This window comes from Schistocerca americana, chromosome 2, assembly GCF_021461395.2.
Source record: "Schistocerca americana isolate TAMUIC-IGC-003095 chromosome 2, iqSchAmer2.1, whole genome shotgun sequence".
Classification (NCBI taxonomy): domain Eukaryota; kingdom Metazoa; phylum Arthropoda; class Insecta; order Orthoptera; family Acrididae; genus Schistocerca; species Schistocerca americana.
Window position 1 is genome coordinate 420930113 of NC_060120.1, and position 25974 is coordinate 420956086.

The 25974-nt window shown below is 41.2% G+C and overlaps 1 protein-coding gene across 1 annotated transcript; it reads left to right on the plus strand.

The window, feature by feature from the left end:
- The first annotated feature begins 287 nt into the window (after positions 1-287).
- On the plus strand, positions 288-25773 carry LOC124594063 (Down syndrome cell adhesion molecule homolog). The gene is made up of 6 exons (XM_047132413.1): positions 288-378; positions 492-730; positions 14213-14276; positions 16995-17141; positions 18285-18440; positions 25646-25773. The coding sequence occupies exons 1-6, from the start codon at positions 288-290 to the stop codon at positions 25771-25773; spliced, it is 825 nt and encodes a 274-aa protein (XP_046988369.1).
- Positions 25774-25974: the final 201 nt, after the last annotated feature.

Consider the following 25974-nt stretch of genomic DNA (forward strand, 5'->3'; position numbering starts at 1 on the left):
CACACATTTTATCTGCACTGCGGAGTGAGAAAGACACACATATTGTAGTATTATTAGATTCTATAGTTTCTCCGGTTGCTCTGTTCGTTCTGTACCACATCAGCCTTGCTATATAGTCCAGCAATATTTTGTTCCTTCCATGTTTTTCCGAGATTTTTGGAAGTCGCATCGGGCGCATACTGGAACGGTTCCGTCTATTTTTTTAAAAAATGCGCTGGCCATCGCTTTCACCATTCTTCGCAGATCCGAGCTTGTGCGGCGTCCTTAATGAGCTTGTAATCGACGAGATGTTAAACTTTAATCTTCCATCATTCCTCCGTAAGACATCACTCTTTGACACCTCCTTTGAAAGGGAAAGAGCGGCGTTTGTTCAAGGCGGTGAGCAAGCGGTTCTGGCGAAGCCTAAGATTACCCGTGACAGAACAACAAACATCTGTAATGTGCGAAACGTAATTCATCTGTCTGTACACTCTTTGTTTGTCACTTACCAGGTTCGTGGTCAAAGGACGTCCGACGAGTGAGTGTGAGCGGCGATCAGACCAAGGCCCACGTCACCGGCCTCCACCCTGCTCACAGCTACCAGCTGCGGGTAGTTGCAGAGAATTCTGTCGGAACGTCTAATGCGAGCGACGTCGTTTCTGTAACCACGTCCGAAGAAGTTCCAGGAGGACCGCCGCGCGATGTTAAAATCAAAGTCAGGAATTCAGAGGCTCTGCTAGTCAGTTGGAAGGTAAATACAATATGCACATTACTGCTGGCGTATTCGGGTCAACTCAGTCTTCTTTTAGACAGGAAAAGAATTGAAATACGTCTATAGCATAAAAACAGTTTTAATTGCGTTGTTTTAAAAGTGTGTGTAACCTACAGTACTCAATTTATAAAGTGAAAGCATTTGAGAAAGTTCAGCCATAAAATGCAAGTTTAAGTACAGAATTTTCAGTAAATAACGAGAATGCCATACGGTCAAACACTGTGACTTATGTCATGTCTGCTATCCACCTGTAACATCATCACTTCCACTGTCATCTGTGAACGTTAGGCATGTTTAAATCGGCTACAAGTTAGCGTTGAGACTCAGAGTGAAAAGTTGTGACCAGTCTCTCTCTCTCTCTCTCTCTCTCTCTCTCTGTGTGTGTGTGTGTGTGTGCGTCTGTGTGTGTGTGTGTGTGTGTGTGTGTGTGTGTGTGTGTGTGTGTGTGTGTGTGTGTACACTTTATATACAATGACTTAATCAATTATATACCGATTTATAACGTTAGATGGTTGTGTTTATTTGTAGGGGATGGCCACATACCCGCATTGTCAGATTTCTGTGCTACCAACTTCCAGATAACTGCAGGCAGGATGCGACTGACGAAATGAAAACGCCGTAAACACTGTGTCGGTACCGTTTAGCAAATAAAAATGTTTGTTACACACTTGTAAAACTGTTACGAGTGCAATGACAGATTGATCCACAAGCCCGATAAAGGATTCACTAATTTCTGAACTCTAGATTGATGTTCAAAAGATTGGAAAAAAATCTGCTGTGGAGAAACAGAGATTTTACAAGTCTTAAACGTCAAGCTGCTGTCACAGTTAAAGGCCACAAAACCAACTGTAAAGACTTGTCTACCTCCAAAAACTCGTGTAGAAATTTCACAAGTTCATAGTGTTGTTACATGGAGAATTTCGTTCCTCGTCACGACTAGCTCGCCTCACATCTACCTTGCTTCGACAAGCTCGTTCAACTAGAGATGACCTATGTATTGCAGTTAATCAATTAATCTTTATTACTCTCTCAGTCGATTACGGATATACCGATTTTTCTTCCAAGACAATTATTTTTACGCAATAGATTATCCTTACGATTAACTACTTCACCTTTTTGTTTTTGTTTTGAAGCCTGTTGTGTATTGTCCCATCATCAGTTATCTTGCATTGGTGACTCATAACGCCGGTCAACAAGCAAGGATCTGTCAGCGAGCATATCTGCGCGTGCAATAAATCGACGAAATCTTGTGCGTACACAAGAGACAATTTCAGTCTACTGCTGGCCAGCTTTCTGTCGGTCCACAAAAGAACTTTCAGACGCAAGCGGCTACACTCTCATAAAGGATAGTGCAGTTCAGGAACATATTGCAGAATTTCTACTGTGGTCTGTGATCGCACCTAGCCATTAAGAAACGCTAGCGAAGAGTCAGAGGCGCTAACAATGCTGTTAGCGTTCGCCACAGTGCCTCCTCAAGCGATGGCAGTGCTTACAAGAGGTGTTGATTTACTTCGCGGATGACACGGTGAGCCCAGAGACTGCGACATTATTTGTAAATGGCCATGGATACATGTACAGGGTGTCCAGAAAAGGACTCCCTGATTTCAAAATTAAATATCTCGAAAACAAATATCGATAGAGGAATGCAGTAAGCGGTATGTTTATTGTGAAAGCTGTAAGAAGTTTATACAGCAGTTTGAAATAATAGTTACAAAAGCTGCTAACAGATGGCGCTTAATCACCATACGTAATGCCTAATACAAATAGTGATCCGAAGCCCAGAGCGTTCAGTTCCACTATTGAAACGTGAAAGGAGGTTATCGTACCGAAGGAAGAGATTAAAACCATGTACTCCATTGAACAACGCGTTTTTCTGGTGCTAGAGTACCACAGGTTAGAAGAGAGTCCTACGGCAACAAGGCGAAGTTTTCAAGCACGATTTAATGTTCCAAAAGGACCCGATGTGAAAACCATTCGTATGCTCTTCGCAAAATTTCAACGAACAGGCAGCGTAACTGATGATCTAGTAGGGCATGTTGGCCGCAAGCAAACCGCAGTTACGCCTGAAAATATCGCTACAGTTTCTGGTATTATTCAGCGAAATCCAATGTCATCCGTCCGTAGAATTGCATCTGAGACTGGTTTGAAGCGTTCCAGCACGCAGAAAATACTGAGAAAGAGTCTACACTTGTTTCCATTCAAAATTCAAACGCACCAGGCCATACCCGTACGAGCTGTGCTACAAAGGGTTGCCTTTGCCAATCAGATGCTCACAATTATTGATAGTGAAGGATTTGATGTTGGCTGCATCTGGTTTACAAAAAATGGCTCTGAGCACTATGGGACTCAACTGCTGAGGTCATTAGTCCCCTAGAACTTAGAACTACTTAAACCGAACTAACCTAAGGACATCACAAACATCCATGCCCGAGGCAGGATTCGAACCTGCGACCGTAGCGGTCTTGCGGTTCCAGACTGCAGCGCCTTTAACCGCACGGCCACTTCGGCCGGCCATCTGGTTTACAGATGAAGTACACTTCCACCTGAATGGATACGTGAATAAGCAGAACTGGTGATTTTGGGGTTCCGAAAAGCCATATTGGTGTGAAGCGAAACCCCTGTATTCTCCTAAAGTTACTGTGTGGGCTGTAGTATGCAGCAGAGGCATTATTGGCCCTTTTTTCATTCGAGAAACGGTCACTGGTGCACGTTACGTTGCAATTTTGGAACAATTTGTCGTCACACAGCAAGCGTCAGAGGATCGACCAGGTACTGAATGGTTTATGAAAGATGGGGCCCGACCACATCGGACGGAACAAGTGTTTCGCTTTCTTGAGGAATACTTCGGAAATCGAGTCATTGCTTTGGAATATCCCAAATTTACTGGTGCAGGCATGGATTGGCCTCCATAATCGCCGGATTTGACTCCCTGTGACTTTTTTTGTGGGCCACAGTGAAAGACAAGGTCCACCCGAAGCATCCCGCCACGCTGGACGAGCTTGAATCGGCGATCTCTGTGGCATATGAATCCATTTCGGTTGAGACACTACGAAATGTGATGGTGAATTTCATTCTTCGTTTGCGCCACCTGTGTAGTGCCAATGGTGAACATTTTGAAAACTTTGTGATGTGACTGTTTGCAAAGATTGTTTTCATACGATTATTTCACTTATGTATGCTGATATGACCTGTACAGCGTACAGCGCCATCTGTTAGAAGCTTTTGTAACTATTATTTCAAACTGCTGTATAAACTTCTTACAGCTTTCACAATAAACATACCGTTTACTGCATTCCTCTATCGATCTTTGTTTTCGAGATATTTAATTTTGAAATCAGGGAGCCCTTTTCTGGACACCCTGTAAATATTAATTGACGCTTGTAACTTTTCATATAACATGGCCAAAATACTTGAACGAGAGCAATTTCACCATATGAATGACTGATAGCAGCAACTTTGGGATTCCAGAAAACAGGGGGAAGCTACAAATATTTTGGTATAATTTTCGACAGATATGTCCAATCAAGCATTGAGGGAAGTAATACTCGAATCTACGTACACTACCCTGAAGAAGAATTTCATGAAGACAACTAAAGTATTTCAGTTGTGTAACAGACTAATTGTGCGTGGTATAAATAATATTTTTACATTCTTCGACGCGTTTTCAAGTCCGTACCTCCCGAGGAGATCACGAATGTAAAATTAGAGAGATTCGAGCGCGCACAGAGGCTTTTCGGCAGTGGTTCTTCCCGCGAACCATACGCGACTGGAACAGGAAAGGGAGGTAATGACAGTGGCACGTAAAGTGCCCTGCGCCACATACCGTTGGTGGCTTGCGGCGTATAAATGCAGATGTAGACTAAATTATAGGAGTGGCCAATGAGGTCTTATTTACTTTATTCCTAACATAAGGCGATTTTCAATTCCTGCCAGAAATGTATAAACGACCTTTCATAAACTACTCCTCCAGAACATTAAGTTCCATTCTGAATTCTAGGAAAGGATTCATAGTGTATCTGGAAAGTTTTGCTTCTAATATTTTAGTAGTGAATTCTACAGTTCAGTCTTTCTTATAAATTGCATATTCCATAAGGCAGGACATGAAATGATACAGAAATATAAGAATATCTATGTATCTGAAGGCACTGCTGCAGGATGTCCCTTTATCAACTTAATACAATATTCTAACTGCACTCTTCTGTGTGATAAATATTTTTTATTTTATTCACACTGCCACAAAAGATCATAGTTATAGGGCAGTACTGACAAGGAACCCCTTGAGTGCGAGTTCATAGAAGATCAATGATGTTTATGGTATTCGACCACCATATTTTGTCTTCAATGTAAACACAATACTGGCTGATAATGGCAACGCGAGACGGGACTGTAGGTATCCAATGGTGAGCACAACAAGAGGCTACGGGGCTTAGATGAACTGCTTAATCGACAACAGTGCTATAGTGCTAGTGGTGTTGATACAAAGTATAGCATTGGCAACGATAAACAAAGCAATAACAGTTGCCGAAGTTGACATTTCGTCAGAAAGGAGCCCAAGGATTTAACAAAATGAGAAAGAAGCGTCCGCAGCTCGTGGTCGTGCGGTAGCGTTCTCGCTTCCCGAGCATGGGGTCCCGATGGGGTCAGGGATTTTCACCTGTCTCGAAATGACTGGGTGTTTGTGTTGTCCTCGTCATTTCATCATCATTCATCGAAGTGGCGAGATTGGACTGAGCAAAGGTTGCGAATTTGTACCCGCGCTGATAACCGCGCAGCTGAGCGCCCCACAAACCAAACAACATCATCATCATCATCAATGCTTGTCCAAGGAATGGGTACAAAACAGAATAATGTACACGGAAGACCGTCGCAAAATAGCAAAGTCACAGTTATGAAAATATTTCGAATAAGCCCGCAACAATATGATCGTGTAATGCAAAAGAAAAACTTCTCATATTCAAGGGAGGACAAGTCGCACTTGCTACAGAAACTAGTGTTCGCGCGTTTCAAGAATGCTCCACACAGTTTACAGGATGTGCACGATAGCGACCTATTACGTTATACACATCAAACTGCGAGCGACATAGATCATAGTGGCTTCAAGGAAGAAGTGGATGGTTGCATAACTTCAAACAGTGCTATGGAATTGGAATGCGTAAGATAATGAAATTTCAAACAAATCGTCAATTGACGATGCACGTCAAACCGCGGAATCGACCCAAAAAATTTTAGATGAGATAAACTTATCTCTCGTTCAGTAAGGATTTTTTTTCAAATCCGACCAATCCGGATTTGAAGAGTAAATGCGTGTGAAAGGAACCCTGGAAATTAGAGGTATCAGTAGAGATGTATCAAGATCAGGTAATATCACTGCTTTAACGCATTCGTATACAATTAAGCCGACCGTTACTCTGGATGGTAAATTGGCTAGAAAGTTGTATAAAGTGCTGCGAGAAGCTGGAGCTGTTCCTCCCACTACTATTCTTTCTCGCGTGCGTTATGTTGCAAGCGAAAATTAACGTCACAGCAAGCAAGAATGAGAAAGTGGGTTTAAAAGAATTGCAACTATGGTATGATCATTGCTTTTGGCCAATAGCTGGTTAAAAAAATAACTTTTTCTTGATTTCTGGTTTGTAGCCCTCAGCTGGAAAAATCATGGTCACAGTGTTCTGGAACGCAGATGGCGTTATCCATGTTGATTTCCTTGATCATGGAAGAACAATAAATCCAGAGCGTTACATCACAACGCTGCGAACTCGGAAACGACGGCTAACAAGGGTCCGAAAAGAAAATGGAAATGTTTTCCTGCAGCATGACAGTGCCAAACCACACACTTCACGTGCCACCACAGCAGAACTTCAGAGACTGAATCTCACCACTGTACAGCATCCTCCATACAGTCCAGATTTAGCATCGTCTGACTTCCATCTGCTCCCGATAATGAAAGACGATCTGCGAGGACATCATTATGCTTCTGACGAAGACGTTGAGAGAACTGTGAGACTGCGGTTGTGGAAACAGTGTTGACTTCTTCCATGACGGCTTCAGAAAACTTGTTCCTCGTTGGCAGAAATGTATCCAATTGGCTGGTGATTATGTGGAAAAGTGAATATTGGTAATTGAAGATCGTATTCTAAGGATTATTTCTACGTTTGATTTACTGAAATATTCCCATCTAAACCCAATTAACGAAGGTGGAGGCATTACTTTTGATTCAACCCTCGTAATATTCTGCAAACACTACTGTGGCTCATTGCAGGAATTTGTGTGTCACATCTGCCTGTAGAGACCTGGCAAGTGTTCGACTCTTTCCAGCACAACATCATTAAGCACAGGTGTAATATGCACTGGTCTACACACAGCCATGTGCATCAGAGAGGCGTTGAAGCACTCTTGTAGACGCTCGACTCTCTGGGTGCCTTCGGGCAGGATATGCTTCTTGGTAAAAGCGTGCTGCCTTCCGTACAATACCTGTTAGCCCTACCATGCGAGTAATGAAATGCACATCCGCATACTCCTCATTACTGTAATATTTTCGCATTATCACCAACACTCGTACAACTGACGCTCCGCAAGCAACTGACGTGAGTGGCAGCCTTACTGTGTACTTTGCCGTCGTATTCAGTTTGTTCATAACTCCACGTCTCGAAAATGTAAACAAAGACCACAACCCGGATTGGCATGCGGCATTTATACAGAATCACGTCAGCAGTGGCTGGTAACCACAACGTCGCAGTTATCTTGCAAATGGTTCAGACCTATGTTTAATAAGACTTTTTTGCTTCTAGTGTCGTGCACTTTCTACTGTACGAGTTTACGCCATTAATTAATAACACACCCTTATAATTCTGCCACACATAAAAATGGTAACTATGTATTCCATGTAACTGAGCACGTATTGTTAGTTACAAAAGGAGAAATATAAGTCCATTTTTCTAGCTCATACCTTCATATCATAAAAAAATAATTTTAGGATAGTTCTTTGTAGACCTAAAAATAAGTATGTAGCGCAGCAATTAATCTAATATTCGATTATTATGATTCAGTTAATCGATATGATTAATCGATTCATTTATATAATCTAAAAGGCTAATTAATAGCCCATCCCTACTTTGTACAGAGTGCGCCCTAGTCAATATGGGTGCTGCTCTTAAATGCCTTCCAGCAGTCGTTTCAAAACTCACAAAAATGCATCTAAAGTACACATTATTGCTACAGCTACACTTATAAAGGTTTGTGTAACTCGTAATTACGAGCTGTTATCACTGAACTGTTGAAATGTGCGAACTGGACAGTTTTTTATAAGCAACTTTTGGGTAACACCTCTCATAGGTAACTTATGCACTTTTCTTCGAATAAAACACTACATTGAACCTATTGATACAAGTCTAATAGACCTAATTATTGTGTTATTTGCGTCTCATTATGCTGAAGTGGTCACCAGCAGCTACGTAAACCTAAGGAGAACTAACTATACATCCACATATGGCTGTTATAAATTGTCCCGTATTTCCAGCAGTGGTGGATACAAATGGTTAGCGCGCGGGGCGCCCCGCTCCCCCTCCCCCTCCCCTTTCCCCTTGAGGGGCAGCTCACTTTGCCACCCGCGCCGCCCTCGCCAGTTACCCCGCACGCTATTCGGTCGTTTCTTTCGTCAGTCGACTGGACCGAATCGAGTTAATCGAGTAGTTGTGCTTTTCCTATGTAGCACGTGCGTCCGCGTCACCGTATTTTATACGTTTCTGTCTGGCAGATAGATATCTAACACATACCTACGAGAAAAGTCGCGGCCATTCTAGCGATCTCGATACGTTATTCTGTCTGGCATTGGTGCTATGACATATCGGAAAAAAAACTGTTTTTATTCCAATACTGGGCCATGTTACGACTGACATGAGAGAACGTTTTGCTGAAGAAAACATTTATCATTTAAAATTCAACATACTGTTACCCTCACAACTACTGAAACGTGACGGTAATGATCTGGCACATAAACTGAATCAGTGCTTAACTGAACTACCGTTCTTTGAAGAAGAATCAGTCTTTGTGATTAAAAAGAGACTAATGGGAGAGATTATTCACTACGATCAAACGAGCATAAATGCCCTTAATGATCGTGATTCTGTTATGCAAGCGTTGTCTGTACAAAATATTTGCTTGTCTACCTCCATCTATTGCTACAGTAGCCGGCCGGAGTGGCCGAGCGGTTAAAGGCGCTACAGTCTGGAACCGCACGACCGCTACGGTCGCAGGTTCGAATCCTGCCTCGGGCATGGATGTGTGTGATGTCCTTAGGTTAGTTCGGTTTAAGTAGTTCTAAGTTCTAGGGGACTTATGACCCCAGCAGTTGAGTCCCATAGTGCTCAGAGCCATTTGAATCTTTTTATTGCTACAGTAGAAAGAAGTTTTTGAACATTGCGGCGTACAAAGACATGGCTGAGGTCGACAATGGCTTAGGTCTGTTGAACACTCACCCTGACATTGATTGTCCTATTGACGACGTAATTAAACAATTTGCCAGGAAGAATAGGCTAATTGAATTCATCATTTAAGGAAGAGAACCACAGTTGTAACTTTTTTATATCGTAAGGTGGCATTGTCTTGTATATGTGTATAATCAGTTTAAATAAAACTTTCTTAAACTTTGAATTTGACTTGATTATTTTTTATTACGGTAAAAGTAAAGGTAGCTCAAGGTATCCTGCCCTTATAGCAGCCGGCAATTACTTCGTGGTCGGTACATCATGCGAGCTTTTGTCTGCTCTTATTAATAACTCCACGCTACATTCTCGCGGCCATGTCCGCCTGTGTCCGGACCTGTTCCGTCTAATCCCGCCTGCGTTAGATGGGCCTGTCCCTCACTTCACAAAGTACTCGCAGAGAAGATGAAGAAATATCATCATGTTCCGTTCCAGCTTGCATTTCCGATTACTGAAGAAATAAAAAATATTTTCTTTAGAGCTGCTAAAATAGATGTGGAAATTTTGGTATCAGAGAGAGCAGTTCTCTGAAAAAGACAGTTATTTGTCACAAATGTTGTGCCTGCTATTTTCCTTTGTCAGGTAAATTGTCGTGAAACCTGATTGTTTGTCATCGATGTTAAACGTCATCGTACATTATTCTGTAACACACATGCTCAACTTGCCATGTGTAGTGTGTTCATTTTCCTAAAAAATTGTCACTACCGTTAAGTGCAAACTGAATACAAACTTGGCATCATATGTAAGTCATATATTGGTAATAACTGGGCAACTGGAGCTAACGGACAGTGTTGGGACTTAGAGAGAGATGTAATGGGACTTAGAGATGCAACAAAACAGCTAGATTTATCAGCTGGAAAGTTATGTGGTCCATCAAGCAACAAATGATACGAAACATCCTGTTTGTGACTTTTATGTTGGCATGCCAGTTCTCTTGTTTACTACTGCTAGAAATTGTTCCACATACTTCATTATCCTGAAAGTAACTTTCATTAACCAGTCGTGTTTCTGCTAGACATAAAAGCCTTTGGTATTTAGTTGTGACATATATATGAGTTGTTAGAGATGGTCGAAAAAATGAACCAAATCGAAATGACCACAGCATTCACAATCAGAGGTTTGTGGGAACTAGGCTCTTTGTGAATCAGGCGGAGACGAATATACAGCTTAGGTAGTTACGATGTTCATAATAAAAAGTGAAACTTATGGTCTTCTGCAGAGAGGAAAGGAGTGATGGAAAGATATGATGTAACACTTAAAAACCATCAACATTCTATAATGAGGATATTTGCGTTCCAGTTTCTTGAAATCGCCGAACAGTCCTTCATGATTGACCACAGAAGATGGAACATTTGTACGAGGGCCATATTAGTGTACCACGCTACGAAGAATTCCTCAACAATGGTGTAATTATTCTGAAAAGATCTGTACATGTATGCATTATAAAACCTCAATGTTGCACTTTTTTGTTTTTTCGTTTTTTTGGAAACGGTTTAACACCACCTTTTTCCCAGACTCCACCTTTTTCCCAAATTGCCCCATAACTGATGTAGAACTAGAATTAAAAAATTAATTCAAATCAGAATAATTAATTTCCACCGATATATAAATGTGCATCAGTACCAGTGACTGCCAATACTCAACTAACGTAGATTACATTTTCATAACGAACTGGACGTTCACCTAAATAAGAGCCCTCTATAAAAAAATCTTGCCCTAGACTGTGAGCGAGCGAACATGTTAAGGGCCATAACAGCCACCAAGAGGACCGCCGCAGGAGAATTCGCAGAAGGGACTCTCGGACACCTGCAAAAGCCGATCGCCTTTGAGGAAGCCGTCCCTCGGTGACGGACGCTAAAAGTCGCAAAACAGATTGTATCTCCCGTCGTGTCTGGACACGGCAGCCTGTTTTTAATATAATTTGTGTGGCAGGAGGGGACTTGCCGCTATTGGCAGAGACCTGAAAGAACGCTTTGTAGGCAGAATGGTAGAAAGCAGAAATTGTTCGAAATACGCAGGCCACTATAGATAACATCTGTGAGTGGAGTGAGGGACAACACAGTTTATCACACCTTTGAAGTCGCTGCCCTCGGCCTCAGGCATTGCAAGACAAAAATTTTAACGCCATGTAAAAATGCTACGGTTGGTTAACGTAAATGTGAGAGAGAAACGCCGCTGTACTTTCGAGGGGCGTTTGAAAAGTCCGTGAAAAGACCGAGAGATGGCACCAACGGCGCGTATCGAGGTCATGTTTAGTTAGTAGCATCTTTGGAAAGAACGCACACCAAGTTTCAGCCATATTGGTCTATTTCTTTATGTTTGGCATTCGTGTGAATCAAGGAAGTCCAGTGATTGTCAAAAACTGGACGAAAAATAATTTCATGTGGTGATTAAACATTACTTTATGAAAGGCAAAACGCCTTAGGAGACTAAAGAGAAGCTTGATAAACATTACGGTGGCTCGGCACCTTTATTAGAACAGTTTATAAGTGGTTTCAAAATCTTCTGAGTGACCACATGGACACAAGTGATGTTGAACGTTCTGGACGCCTTTGGAGATTACGACTTCAGAAATCATTGATAAAATCCATGATATGGTGATGGATGACAGAAGAGTTAAGGTGCGTGTGATGGCTAATGCTGTGTGCATCTCGAATGAACAGGTACATAATATTTTGCACAAACATTTGGACGTGAGAATCAAGGAAGTCCAGTGATTGTCAAAAACTGGACTGGATTGAAGATGGGTTCCGCGATTGTTCACGCTTGACCAAATACGGACTCGTGTGAAGTATTGCAAGGATTGTTTTCAGCTGTCCAGGAAGAATGTGCAGGACTTTAAGCATCGTTTCGTCACGGTAGATGAAACATATATACATTAGTATACTCCTGAGACGAAACAACAATCTAAACAATGGGTTACCAAGGGAGAATCTGCACCAAAATAGGCGAAGACCATTCATTCGCTCGGAAAGGTTATGGCGACTGTCTTTTGGGATTCGCAAGGGATAATCCTCATCGACTATGTGGTAAAGGCCAAAACTATTACGGGTGCATACTATTTATCGTTACTGGACCGTTTGAAAACCGAGCTACAAGAAAAATGCCGGCGACTGGACCGCAGAAATGTCCTTTTCCATCGTGGCAATGCACCAGCACACACCTCATCGGTTGTGGCCGCAAAATTAATGGAAAGAGGATGCCAACTCGTTTCACATCCCCCCTGTTCTCCAGACTTGGCTCCCTCGGACTACTATTTGTTCCCCAATTCGAAGAAATGGCTGGCAGGACAAAGATTTTATTCAAACGAGGAGGTTATTGCAGCAACTAATAGCTATTTTGCAGATTTGGACAATTCCTATTATTCGGAAGGGATGAACAAATTAGAACAGCGTTGGACGAAGTGTACAAGTGTAAAAGGAGACTATGTAGGAAAACAAAAAAGGTTTACCCCAAAAACGTAAGTAGTTTTTATTTTTGCACGGACTTTTCAAACGAGGTCCAAAAGAGGTCCATTCCCACTGACCACGCACAGAAACAGAAAGATGGTCGGACACAGTTTTACAGTGCCAAGTCTTAGGTACCTTGTTAGTGGTCAAATGACTGAAATGACAGTCAGGGAAAAGAGGCCAGCATCCTTTAAGATAACTTTCCACGAGTTGGCTCCCAGGATTTCTGTTGTTCAGCCAATCGAAGTTACGTAACGAAAGAAAAACGCAGAAACACGAGTCTTTCCTGTAGGGAGCAGTCGGCACAAGATCACTCTCCGTCCGAGTATCGTCAGCCGAGTGTCTCTCCATCCGAGCCTCTCTACAACCAGGTGTCTCTGCAGCCAGGGGACTCTTCGAGCAGACTTGATGAGCTCGGGACCCGCACTTTTTTTTTTTTTTTTTTTCTGGTATGAATGCAGATGCAAGTTATTGGTACGAAACCATTGACTGATTCTGCGCTCACTTCAGCCTCAACCTGCAGATTAACATGGTTTGCAGTTTAACGATCGATGTGCTTTCAACTCTGGCCATAGATGCAAACACTTATCCTTCTGTAGCGCTTTCAGTCTTTCAACATTAACCTTTCGGAGATAATGGTACGACTTATGCGAATAGAACTAACTATCTTATCCTTTTTGCGTTCGTTTGAACCATACTCCAGATCCCTTGCCCAAGCTTGTCAGTGAATTAGCTTTTTATTGCCAATGTTTGTCAAACCATTTATCATGCATTTTAATGTAATAAAATGAGTTATTTGTCATTCTTGTTTAATTTCATATATAACGGATTCCTTAATCATTATTCTGGAGGGCAACGATCAACGATTTAATAATGTCATATAAATAGGGCCACTTCATATACATCTAATAAACATAGCAAGTATCCTCTCCCCACGTCTATTTACAATTCTGAAAATATTTGTACATGCATGCACAGTACACCCCTCTGTTGTTGCTTTTTTTGTACAGAGGCTTGCGTGGAAGTTTTTTTATTTTTGCCCTTCTCTTTTCCGTACAATGCATCGGAACTTGCCGAAATCTGCTTTCCGGTTTAGTATTCCACATTCGATAAATGTGTCTTGTTCGATGCAGTCATTTCTAATCCAGGTAAATGATGCTAGAATGAATAAGTTCATTTCATTTTACATTCGCGTAGTCGATATGTCATTACATTTTGGTCCCCTGTACGGCTGATTAAGACATTTGCTACTTAACTTTTTCGTTAGTAATACATTACAGAAACACATATTACAGACACATTATTTTACGAGAATATCGTTAAAATAAATGCCTTAACATGTATGTATCATGTGATTTCAGCCGCCTGAAAGTTACCTGCAACATGGTGAGATTACTGGATACCATGTTGGTTACCGAGTGCGAAATTCGACAGAGTCTTTCCTTTTTAAATCCTACGAAGTAATTCCAGGGACTGACCTCCAAATAACGTTGTCGAATTTGCAAAAGTTCACGGAGTATACTATCGTTGTGCAGGCATACAACAGAGCAGGAGCTGGACCCCGTAGTCAGCAGCTTGTTGCTTCAACTGATGAAGATGGTAAGTAGTTGAGATAATATTAATAATTATTTGGTAATTTTACATGACATGTATTTGAATGGACAGTATTTATAGTCCAGAAACTCGTCTTCTTAGGGAATGGGGATTTGAAAAGATTGTTTGGTACTGCCAGTACCTGCTGATTGAATGTGAATGAGTTATCCAACAGACTTATTTTTTTCTAATACAAGCTTCAGTGCACTGCACAGTTCTAACGTGATTGTATGAAAATCAAAAGACTCCCTTGATAATTTTGTCATTAATAACAAAGTAAATATCGTCAATTGCTCTTTTCCTGAACAACCTCCCACGGAAAAGCATACAAAAGCTGTCACTGACGATTTATTTTTTTAAAACAATTCACTTTTACTGCCATAGTAATTTTAAGTTTCTACCAACACGTTTATGATAAGCACGCAGATGGTTTCCATATTTTTTGCTAATTTTATCATTATTGAACATTTCTAAAGTCAGGTGGCACTATATTAACATGTAGTCCTATTTATTTACTTGGTACATGCAGAAAAATTTCTCGGTTTCTCTAGACGACATTGTTGATGTTAGTGCTTTGTTCTATTGTTATATGTTGCACATTAATGTAACGAGGCTCCAAACTGATTTGTAGGAGAGTTATATTTATGTAGCTTTCTACATTAGCCACCTTATGGGAATTCCATGAAAATCAAATAACTAAAGTACTCTGCTGTCACGAAATTATTTTATTTTGGACAGATTTTTAACAACAAAATTTCGTCCAAAGTTTATTAATGTTTATCAAGCGTCTATTCCATAACTTCAGGAGTTAAGAAACATATGAGTAACTCAATCACTGTGAGCCACACCAAGAACGCCTCAAAATTGTAGCTGCAGATGAAAACATAAAAAATATGTACAATCCGGTACTGCCGCTTGAAGGTACATGAAATATCTGTCGCCACAGAGTATTATAAGAAAGAGTAAGTGACATTCACATGAAAATTTAAGTATGAGGAAAATTTGCTAAATAGGTGCTACATTTGGCAAGCTGCCACTACAAAAATACGAGAAAACTAATTTTGCAGTAACTTTTGTTATGTGTACGGGTCGTCAGGGTAGAATAGTTCACACACGTCGTATCAAGTTCAGGTCCTTTGAGGTGGACGGAGGATCCTTGGCAGTGCAAACAAATTGGTGACACACAAACAGCTTTACTTAACTAAAGTTTTACGACAGTTCATTGGATGTGCTTGCTGACAGATACAACTAAGCAGTGGCCTGTCAAGGCGTGCGTTACCGAATACACTGTCAACAAGACTACGTCCGTCCTGGGCATCACACTGTCAATCGCTGTAGTAAACACTTGTCCCTACGCGAAGGCTATAGGCGATCCCACTTGTAGACTAAGTCTGGGTGGCTGATCTCCACTATGTACTGTAGCTACGAACAGCAATCCTGGAACTCCGTACCAGAACTGTTATACACAATTGCCGAAAATGAATCGTTGCTACATTTGGCCGCCGCTTATCACAACGCGGAGGTCCATCTCAATGGCGGCACCGTGGAGGTTGCTGATTGGACCGCATTTGTGGTTGGCGGTGAACTTCAAAGCGCCGCCAGTGGCGCCAGTCGGGAACTGTCTCAGTGCTCCAGCTCCGGCTGCGTTCATTTGCAAGGTCACAACACTTTGGACCTTTTATTAGGAATCTGACATAGTTTATGCTCACATTTTTTACTGTGAACGTAACTTAACATTATAAAAATAGTAGCAGTCAAAGAAATGAGCGGTTCAGCAGAAGCTGAGTTGCAGTGCACTAAAACCTGCAACGTCGATTTCAATTTCCAGAAACGCTGTTGTTGTATCCGCCTAGTAGTCAATTCCTCCGCACAACAGGCAGACCGTGCGGGCAACCACCCCGCCAGGAGGACGTACTGAAACGGGTCTCCCAACACCGAGATACACTACTGGTCATTAAAATTGCTACACCAAGAAGAAATGCAGATGATAAACGGGTATTCATTGGATAAACATATTATACTAGAACAGACATGTGATTACATTTTCACGCAATATGGGTGCACAGATCCTGAGAAATCAGTACCCAGAACAACCACCTCTGGCCGTAATAACGGCCTTGATACACCTGGGCTTACGTAGCGTACTGCTTTCAGTACTATCTTCAGTGTCGATAAGGTGTCGTTTGCAGCTATTGGATTACAGGTATCACATACGTCACACTATAAAGTCCCACAAAAGTTCTGTCAGTCTGCGAGTGATTGACAATCCTTCAGTAACCTTGACGTACATGTTGAGTACCTTGAACTGAACTATGAACGCAAAAGACACGTGGATTATTTAGACATGATTCATATGCTTCGTGCCACAATGCTAATTTTGTTTCGCCCTGCAACTGCTTAGAAAAATAAGTGTGAATTTGAGACAAAAGAAGAGTAAATTACGAATCCTTCTCCTTCAACAGTCTCACCTCTGCCGCCCCATATGTTCCTGTCACACTAATTCGCCTCGCTTCAGACTTTTACATTTTTTTGACCTACTTCTACCATAGATACTTTTTGGTTGAACCCAAATTTGCATAAATTTCAAAATTTTTAATTTCTTTTATGTTATTCGGAATAACTGAAAGAGTTTTATGTATTAAAATTTGTAAACGCAATCTTTTTACTTGTATTTTCAGGGAAAGTTTGTTACACATAAACTTGAACACTGTAGTTTTGTTTCAGTGCCTGGAGCTCCTCCAACTGATGTGCAATGCACTGCATTATCGGCATATAGCATTCTGGTTCTGTGGTCTCCACCCCCTGAGACAGAAATAAATGGAATTCTTCTGGGTTATCGAGTCATTTACCATGCTCTCTCGAACTGGGATGGTGAGTTTAAAGTTTCATATTCATTCTGATCAGCTACTTACAATAACAGCATACTGCAAAATTTTAACTGCCATTTAACATCCTTTAATTTTAGTAATACCGTAGCTGTCATTTAATACAAAAGATGCGCAGTGCAGTGCGATATACGAGTATAAATACTAGAAGCTTATTATATTAAAAGCAGAATGTATTTTCTAAAAGAAATAGATTCATCACGTTGTGTGTTTGCAAGACTTGCAAACAACGCAATTTGGAACACTTTGGCGGATTATGTGTCAATTTTGCTGTTTATTTTTTGAAGATGCATTTCCTAGTTTCACAGAGCTGAAAGTATCTTGTATCAGACATTTCTATCACTTAAATAATTGACTTGGTCCTTAGAAAACAAACCAGAACATTTTACAGCAGTAACTACTACAGAGATTCATAGGCAACGCTAGTAAAATGTAGCCTTTTTATATGGTTGAATAGGAAATATAATACAACTTTTTTTTAAAAATAAGTAACACTTTTCTTGTTTCAAAATATTCTTCAAATGTCCTGAACTTATGGCAGTTTTAAAACACCTATTCAACAATCTTACCGATGTTTCTGTGTGTCCCTGTAGTGAGAGTATGCACAATTCTGTAGTAAATCGCCACAAAATTAAGTTCCAAAATCTGTCTTCATTAACTGTGTTTCACACCAATATCTCTAGGAAATTAGTAGAGTTGTCAATAAGAAACTTCTCGTTTTGGATGAGAATACCGATTTCAGCGCTCTGATAACCAAACAGTAAAGTGACTTTACTGTGCACATCAATTAAAATAAAGCCATCTCCAGATACAAAGTGCTATGCATGAACATTCATGACCTGTTCGGACACAAGTTTACGTTTTTACATGATTTAACAAGTTAAAAGCCAAAGTGAGCCTTTTTGTAAGCACCGTGACATGTAAACGTATTTCGAAAGTTGGAAAAATATATTTTTTTTTAATATGCAGGCAGATAACATCATTCTTCGTATCCTGTTTTACTGTTTTATTCCTTTTCTCAAATGTATTATATTTTGAGCGTAGGTGCAGAAAGACCTTTCTGTTTTCCTTCGTAACTATGTGAAAGCATTCAGCTATACTGAAATCTTATTTTATATTCTTATTTCAGATATGTTCACTGTGGATGAGCAAACAACAATAGAAAACAAGATTGAATTATTGGATCTCACTCCTTTCTGTAACTACAGCATAGAAGTGAAAGCCTTCACACGGAAGGGTGATGGAGTTCCCAGCCGTCCGATCTTTTGCAGAACACAGGAAGATGGTATGTTTTTAAAAAGTACCGTAGTCTATCCATGTTCGATAAGCTAAAAAACGGAACATTTTTCTTTTTGCTTCTTGTAGAAACTATTAAATTAGGTTGTAGCAATTACAGATATAGTATGTAATCAACTTCTGGGTAGTAATAGAATGGCAAGAAGGAAACAAAAGAAGCAAGCTTTCCCCACCACACAAACCGCCACAAGATGATTGAGAGCAAAACTTGTCTTTCTTCACTGGAAGCTCCAGAACTCTTCAGATGCAGTGCCGTACTTATCTGTTTGTCAGAGTTGTCTTTTTTCCCTAAGTATTTCTTAAATAATCGAGCTCGTCCTCGAACTGCTGTAGTCCACAGATACATTTAGCCCGACCAATGTTTTAATCACACGTCTTTTCTGGTTGGGATGGTGACTGGAATTTTTGTGGAGCTATCTATCCATGCGCATGAGATTTCTGCAGGCTTCGTGCCCTAAAATTTTGTCGAGTTTTTTAAGTACCTGTACACCCAGAAATGAAATTTGACATTGTTTCTCTTTTGTCATATTACACTTCATATTAGAGCTAACATCAGAAAATTTATAAATTCAGACACTTCTTTTCTCCATGAGATCATATAAACAACAATAGGATTTCTTATTGGCCTTCTGAAGAGCAGTTTCTTCAAATTTTTCCTGAGTGGGTTTTCCATAGCCACACCACAGATTTGACCATAGAATATGTTGTCCCACTCAAAGTAAGTTGATATGAGACAGTGTTTAAAGAAATCAGCAATATCCTTTGTGAAAATGCCTTCCAACTGCAATATCATCTGATTAAGAGGAGTCATAGTAAACAATGATACAACATCAAAACCGACCATAGCACGTATCATACTGTATGGAACGCAGATATGTCGTAATTACTTTCATTTCATATGAATTATTAACTATTATACTACTTTAGGCCGACACTTCTCAGAACACCGCAATCTTAGACGCGTAACTTTTACAATACTTAAGAAGTTGAAGCTTTTTCATTGCAGATTAGCATTTAGTAAAATTGTTGCTCTTTGTATTTATGATGTCATGTAGTTTTCCTTGGTGTTCAATGTTATTGACTTTTAGGCTAACCCAGAATATTAACAGGCAGAATTACAGTCGTGTTCCGTATCAATTTGTATTATCCAGCGGTAAATGATGTCTGGATCATCTTAGTAAGCAGCTCTGGAAAGGCAATGACATTCAGCTAACATTAGCATGTAACTGGCATTCGCTGCTGCTAGCAGCCTGCGCAGAACTCTACGACGTCACAAACCAGGCATTGTCTGATAACTTCTCCGAACAGAATCCACAACCAAAGGCCTGCGCGAAGTTTCAGGTAGAGGTCTTCAGTGGCAGGACTAACACAAAATTCTGAGGCAGACGTCTTCAACAGGAACCCTACTGTGGAATTATCTCTCTGTCTTGTCACGTAACTCCAGTAAATCTTGAACGACGCAAGTCTCATATCCATTTGGCCAGCTTGTGTTTCCAGCTACGCAAACCGAATTTTTGGTAGAAAGAAATCATCTCGTTGGAGGACGTGGTCTCCGCTCTCTACGAATTTGTTGATGCAACATAAGGATGCCCTGGAGTGACACTGCATTATGTCAATAGCTTTTCACAAACGAACCCATCTGAATAAGGTCGAAAGCCTTGAAATAACAGAATTCGCAGCTGCGGGTTCTAGCGTGTATTCTTTGTTCTCTGTCTCCATTGGTGGCATCCGCTGTCAAGCCCACTGTGTGGCTATTAAGGCGCATTGGCTGTCACTTTTGGTGTCACTTCCTGTGCTCTCACCCTCCACCTGAAATTATAACATCAAAGTAGTTGCACCTTCGCATCCATCACTAAAGAAATGTATGTGTAGTATTTAGAATGTACATTTTGCGTGGGAAACCTGGTATATGTCTCCACCTAGTGGCATTATGACTACAGGTCACATTCTGCTAGACACAAATCTTAATTCGTTGCTGATACGTGGATGCGTGGTACTTGAAAGTGTTATATTATTCCTCACAGAGACATTAAATCAAAATAACGTAAATAATAATTATTAGTGTTGAGGACTCTGCTAATCATTTTCTCACAGAGACTCTGTAAGTCACAGTCGCAATTTTAAGAAAATGTAGCGCCAAGGATAGGAAGGCTCGTTAATCCAAAAGATGGCAATGGGGGCAGTCATTCTATTGTTAGGAAATGGGCAGCTGTGTATAGGCGGTTCAGACCTAACGGGACCAGGTAATCCCGACATTTTTCACACCACGGCCATGAATAGTTGATAATGTAGCTGTACTCTCCGGTGCATAAAAGGTCCTTTTGATAATTGTACCTAATTTTCCGTAATTAATGGAAACAAGACATCGAATCCGAAGGCCAGTGCTTCCCAATAGAATCTAGATAATTACAACTCATCGTTATCGCACAGTTGTTTGCTGTGTACAATAAAAAACAGTCGTCAGCTCCAGAATTAATGAAAGTTAAATTTGGTATATGTATTGACTTCGAAATTACGCAATTAGCAAGGACAGTAATGCAGTAACTGAGCAAAACGCACTCGCGCGAGCTTAGATGTAGAATACACTTCTAAGATGAACACTTCAGGCGTTAATTTTTTAACGCAATGGTGTTAATTATAACTATGAAAACCAATTACGTGCAACGACTAGCGACACTTCATGGAAACTGCACTGCGTTACATAACTCACGATGGCGTTGTTTATTTGAAAATTTGCTTACTGGTGACCAATACTGATTATTATTCTTCGCTAATTACTTTGAAAATGATTGCTTTTCAGATTAATGCCGTAAAAACTTTCATTCATGGCAACAAATATTTGTCAACCTTAATGTTACGTAACCATAGGCACATAGAATTATTAGCCAGAACATCATGACCTCCGACCTGCTATTGATATATAGCCGTTCAGGCGATAGCTGCGTCACCTGGCGAGGAGTGCCTGCTAGACAGACACATGAACTGTAACATGAAGTGTCAGTGAGCGTGCAGTCCATGTGTAGAATGAGGATGGTGATCGATCTGTCTGAGTGTGACCAAGAGAAGATTGTGATGGCCCAGAGGATCGGCATGAGCATTTCGGAATCTGCACGACTTGTCCGGTGTTCGAGGATTGTTTTCTAGGATTTCTGTGGTGAGTGTCTTCAACACGTGGCGAAACGAAGGTGAAACTACCTCCAGACGTCATCGGGTTGGGCAGCCACCCTTGTTACAGATGTCGGACATCGTAGGCTGGGCAGACTGTTGAAACAGGACAGATGGCGAACTGTGTCTGAACCAACATCAGACTTTAATCCTGGGGAGGGTACACGTGTGTCTGAACACGCAGTGCACGACGAGCCTCCGCAGCCGACGACTCATGCATGTGCCAATGCTAACACCACGACATGAGTACCTGACCATCGCACTGGAAGTTGGCGCAATGGCAGAGTATGGCATAATCTGATGAACTACGATACCTTCTTCATCATTCCAATGGGAGGGCGCGATCCGTCGTCTTCCAGGGAACAGCTCCTTGACATCTGTACTGCGGGACGGAGACAAACTGGTGGCGTCTCCAGTATGCTCTGAGAAACATTCACTTTGGCATCCATGGGTAGAATGGAGCTCGTGCAAGACACCATGACGGCCAAGGAGTATCGTACACTGCTTGCAGACCACGTACAGCCCTTCATGACAATCATATATCCTGACAGTGGTGGCGTTTTTCAACAAGATAATGCCCCATGTCACAAGGCCAGAATTATGATGGATTGATTCGAGGGACACAATGGTGAGTTTCAGTTGATATGCTGACCTCCCAACTAGCGAGATCTGTGCCTACTGAACACATCTAAGATGTGGCAGAACATGGCGTCAGAGATCATCGACCACTCCCTGGAATTTATGGGGGTAGGTGATTTGTGAGTGCGGATGTGGTGCCAACTCCCTCCAGTGACCTATCAAGGCCTATCTGCTTCCTCGCCACGATGCGTCGCAACTGTTTTCCGTGCCAAAGGTGGACATACAGGCAACTGGGTAGGTAGTCATAACGTTCTGGCTGGTCAGTGTAATATCATTTACGAAACACAACATGAAGTCATAAAATTATTTTGACTACGAGAGAGCCAACATACTTTTGTCTTCGAAATATGAATTGCATTTAAATCACTTTTAGTTTGAAATGATTGTTGCAGTATTAGTGCAATACTATATGAACAACTACAGTTAGCAATGCATTTTATTACAATAATTATTTGATTGAAAATCATATGTAAATTTAACTGAATCCGTTTTTCAACTATTTCTTTCATTTTTGACTTTCTCGGAAGTTACAAGGATAGGACACTGCTACTGATTAACGACTTGAGTCAATAAAGTTTCACTCGCAAAGTTTATTCTTTGAGTAAACATACTCTGATGTTCCAGACAATTTATTGTTACGGTGACATGCCTATTACACAGCTATAAAAATACTGGTTGGATCTTACTTTGCGATGAGTTGTTTGTGGTGCGATGTAATACTTATGAAATTCATTACTGCCCATAGGCTCTTCTTGATAAGCGAACAGGCTTAACAAATTTCGGCCACACAGCATTCTTTATTAATTTCAATATCTTCTTGTGACCATGTACAGAGCCGATATGCGTACTTTGCCTTGACGCATGTTATAACACCGTTTCCAGCACAATCTCCATTGGAAATTACACGCCAACAGACACGTCACACCACAGATCAAGGATAATAAATAAAACCACAGATGCTTCACAACTCCGCTCTTCCCTCTCCTCTCCGACTAAGCGCTATCGCGCCGACAATGTTATGGTTACACGAAAGATTATCTTTGTATTTCGTACACTATAAATTTCCCTGACATTGCCAAAGTGTTTACTGCAACCATTTGACATACTGATTTCTTACTTATTCTTTCAGCGTACTTTTTTTTTCAAGAACACTAATTACTGAAAAATTCATAAATAGATATAGTTACACAAAACGATTTTATATTCATGAAATCAAGCAGATGAAAAATACGTGAGGCACTAGATTGTAGTGTCACAACTTGACATTTTTGATGTATAAATATTGTTGGTGTTACCACATAGGAAGGATGAAATCCTACTTTCTGCTCCTCTGAGCAGCGCCACAATTTGCATCGTATGGTCAACATACTGAAACACGTTGAGTATTCCCAAGTACGCATTTTGTCACCCCATTTTCAACTGCTGCTACAGTGTTTGCCTGCAGATTATAATTTCTGCTCAGTTTTCCATGGAAAGGGCAATTAGTGAGCCTTAATTTAACCATGCACTTTTACAGTAACTACAAGTTAGGTGAATGCATAACGGGTAGAGGTGTTCATTAGCGCGTGTGATAAAAGTGATGAGAGGCAAGGGATGGAGAAAAACAAACCCAGTATCGAAACATAAAACCTAATCGTGTCAAATGGCATCAAACGTGGCACCAAAGCAACCCCGTCTAACACATGACACATGCAGGAAAACCTTAACAATCCCATACCCTCATCCCATTATACACTACGGTAAGATTTATAACATACGTTATCTTTTCAAAAAAAATTCGGTACAGTGACAATTTCGTGCCAGTAGTATTTTGGAGAGAAATGCGGCTGGCATCCCTGCACATACCCGTGTTTAATGTGTAATGCCGGAAGTTTCATTTTTGTATGCCTGTTAGTTCTTGTTCAGCGCTGTATTGAGCGGAACATTGTGTCACACAGTTCGAGAATTTCGAAACGGTAGAGTTAGAGCAGCAACACGTGTGCATTAAATTTTGCGTGAAACTCGAGAAAACCTTTACGGAGACACACGAGATGATGCAGGACGCCTACGTTGATGAGAGCTTCAGTCGTACTCGGTGTTACGAATGGTTCACACAGTTTAAAAATATCCGGACGGAAATTAAAAACGACCCTCGTTCAGGACACCCTTTAACGTCTACCGACGTCATTCATGTCGGTAACGTCAATGAAACTGTGCGTGCCAATCGAAAACTGACTGCCCGAGAAATTGCAGTAGAATATAAGATTTCAGTTGGATCATGTCATGAAACCCTGACACAGCATCTTGGAATGCACTGTGCTGCCGCAAAGTTCGTACCACGGCTCATGAGGCATGACCAGAAAGACCTTCACCCTTGCAGACTGTGAAGAGCTTTCGGATCACCCAAGTGAGAATGAGATTTTCCTTAAGAGACTCATAATTGGTGAAGAGACGTGGGTCTACGGCTATGCTGTTGAGACGAAGGTTCAATCTTCACAGTGGGAGTCGAAAAATTCTCCAAAACCAAAAAGAGCTCGTCAGGTCAGGTCAAATGTCAAAGCCATGCTGATAGCTTTCTTTGACTTCGAGGGATTAGTTCATCATAAAATCATGCCACAGGGACAGACTGTTAATTGATGGTACTATTGGGACGCAGTACGACGCCTGCGAGAAACGGCCTGAAATATGGCGAGATAATTCATAGCACCTGCATCACGTTGGTATGTAACTACTGCGCAGAAAACGAAATCACTACTACCTCATCTTTCGTGCTGTCCTGATTTGGCGCCTGCGGACTGTTTTTTACTTTCAAAGTTGAAAACGGCATTGAAAGGACAAAGATTTGGAATGGTAGACGAGATAAAAGAAAATTCGCAGACGACGCTTCGCGCGATCCCGTAAGAGGCATACCAAGACTGCTTCCAGAGGTGGAAACAGTGTTGGGAGTGGTGTACCAATTGTAAAGGAGAGTACTTAGAAGGAGAGCGTGCACAATAAGCGAAAGGTAAGAGTAAAAAAATTTTCTGGGCGAAGTTCCGTAACTTTTTGAACAGGTTTCGTAGTATATGGCGTGAGCGCAAAGTGTGGTGATCGAGAACTTCGCTTCGCCACTTGTCCTCCACTTGCCGCCAGCCAAATACCGGCGTTGAAAACTTCCCACATTTTGAGAAATCATGGCTACCTCTGAACAGAACGCTACCACATAAAATAGCGTTTTCAATTGCAGACAAGAAGGTGAGTTTGTGGTAAGGGAAGGGGCAGTCAACACAGTATCAGATTACAACCTTCAATGAAGTAATACACCGTTGCACTGACACCTCACTGATGCGTTACACTGAGGTGGAGTACCTCCTAATATCGTGACGAACCTCCTTTTGCCCAGCTTAAGTTACGTTGTGCAAGACGCGACAGTTGGCTGCGACTGCGACGCTGCCCCCTTCTCTTTTCCCGCCCCGGCAGACGGCGACACGGCCGCAACACGACTGGAGTCGTCGCTGTTTCCCAAGCTCCGGTCGGCGGCGGCGGATTCAAATACATAAGGAAAATAAGAATTCCGATTTTCTTGCTGTAAAAAATACTGTATGTTAATGCAACAAAGTTACATCGGCTCCCAGAGTTAGTTTTTCGATACAGATTCTCCTTTTACTTTAAAAAATTGAAAAGTATCTCTTCCGGTTTTGCGTGTTTTTTTCGCTGTATATTACTTCTCTATCAATTGTGAGGAAAGTAAAAGGCACAAA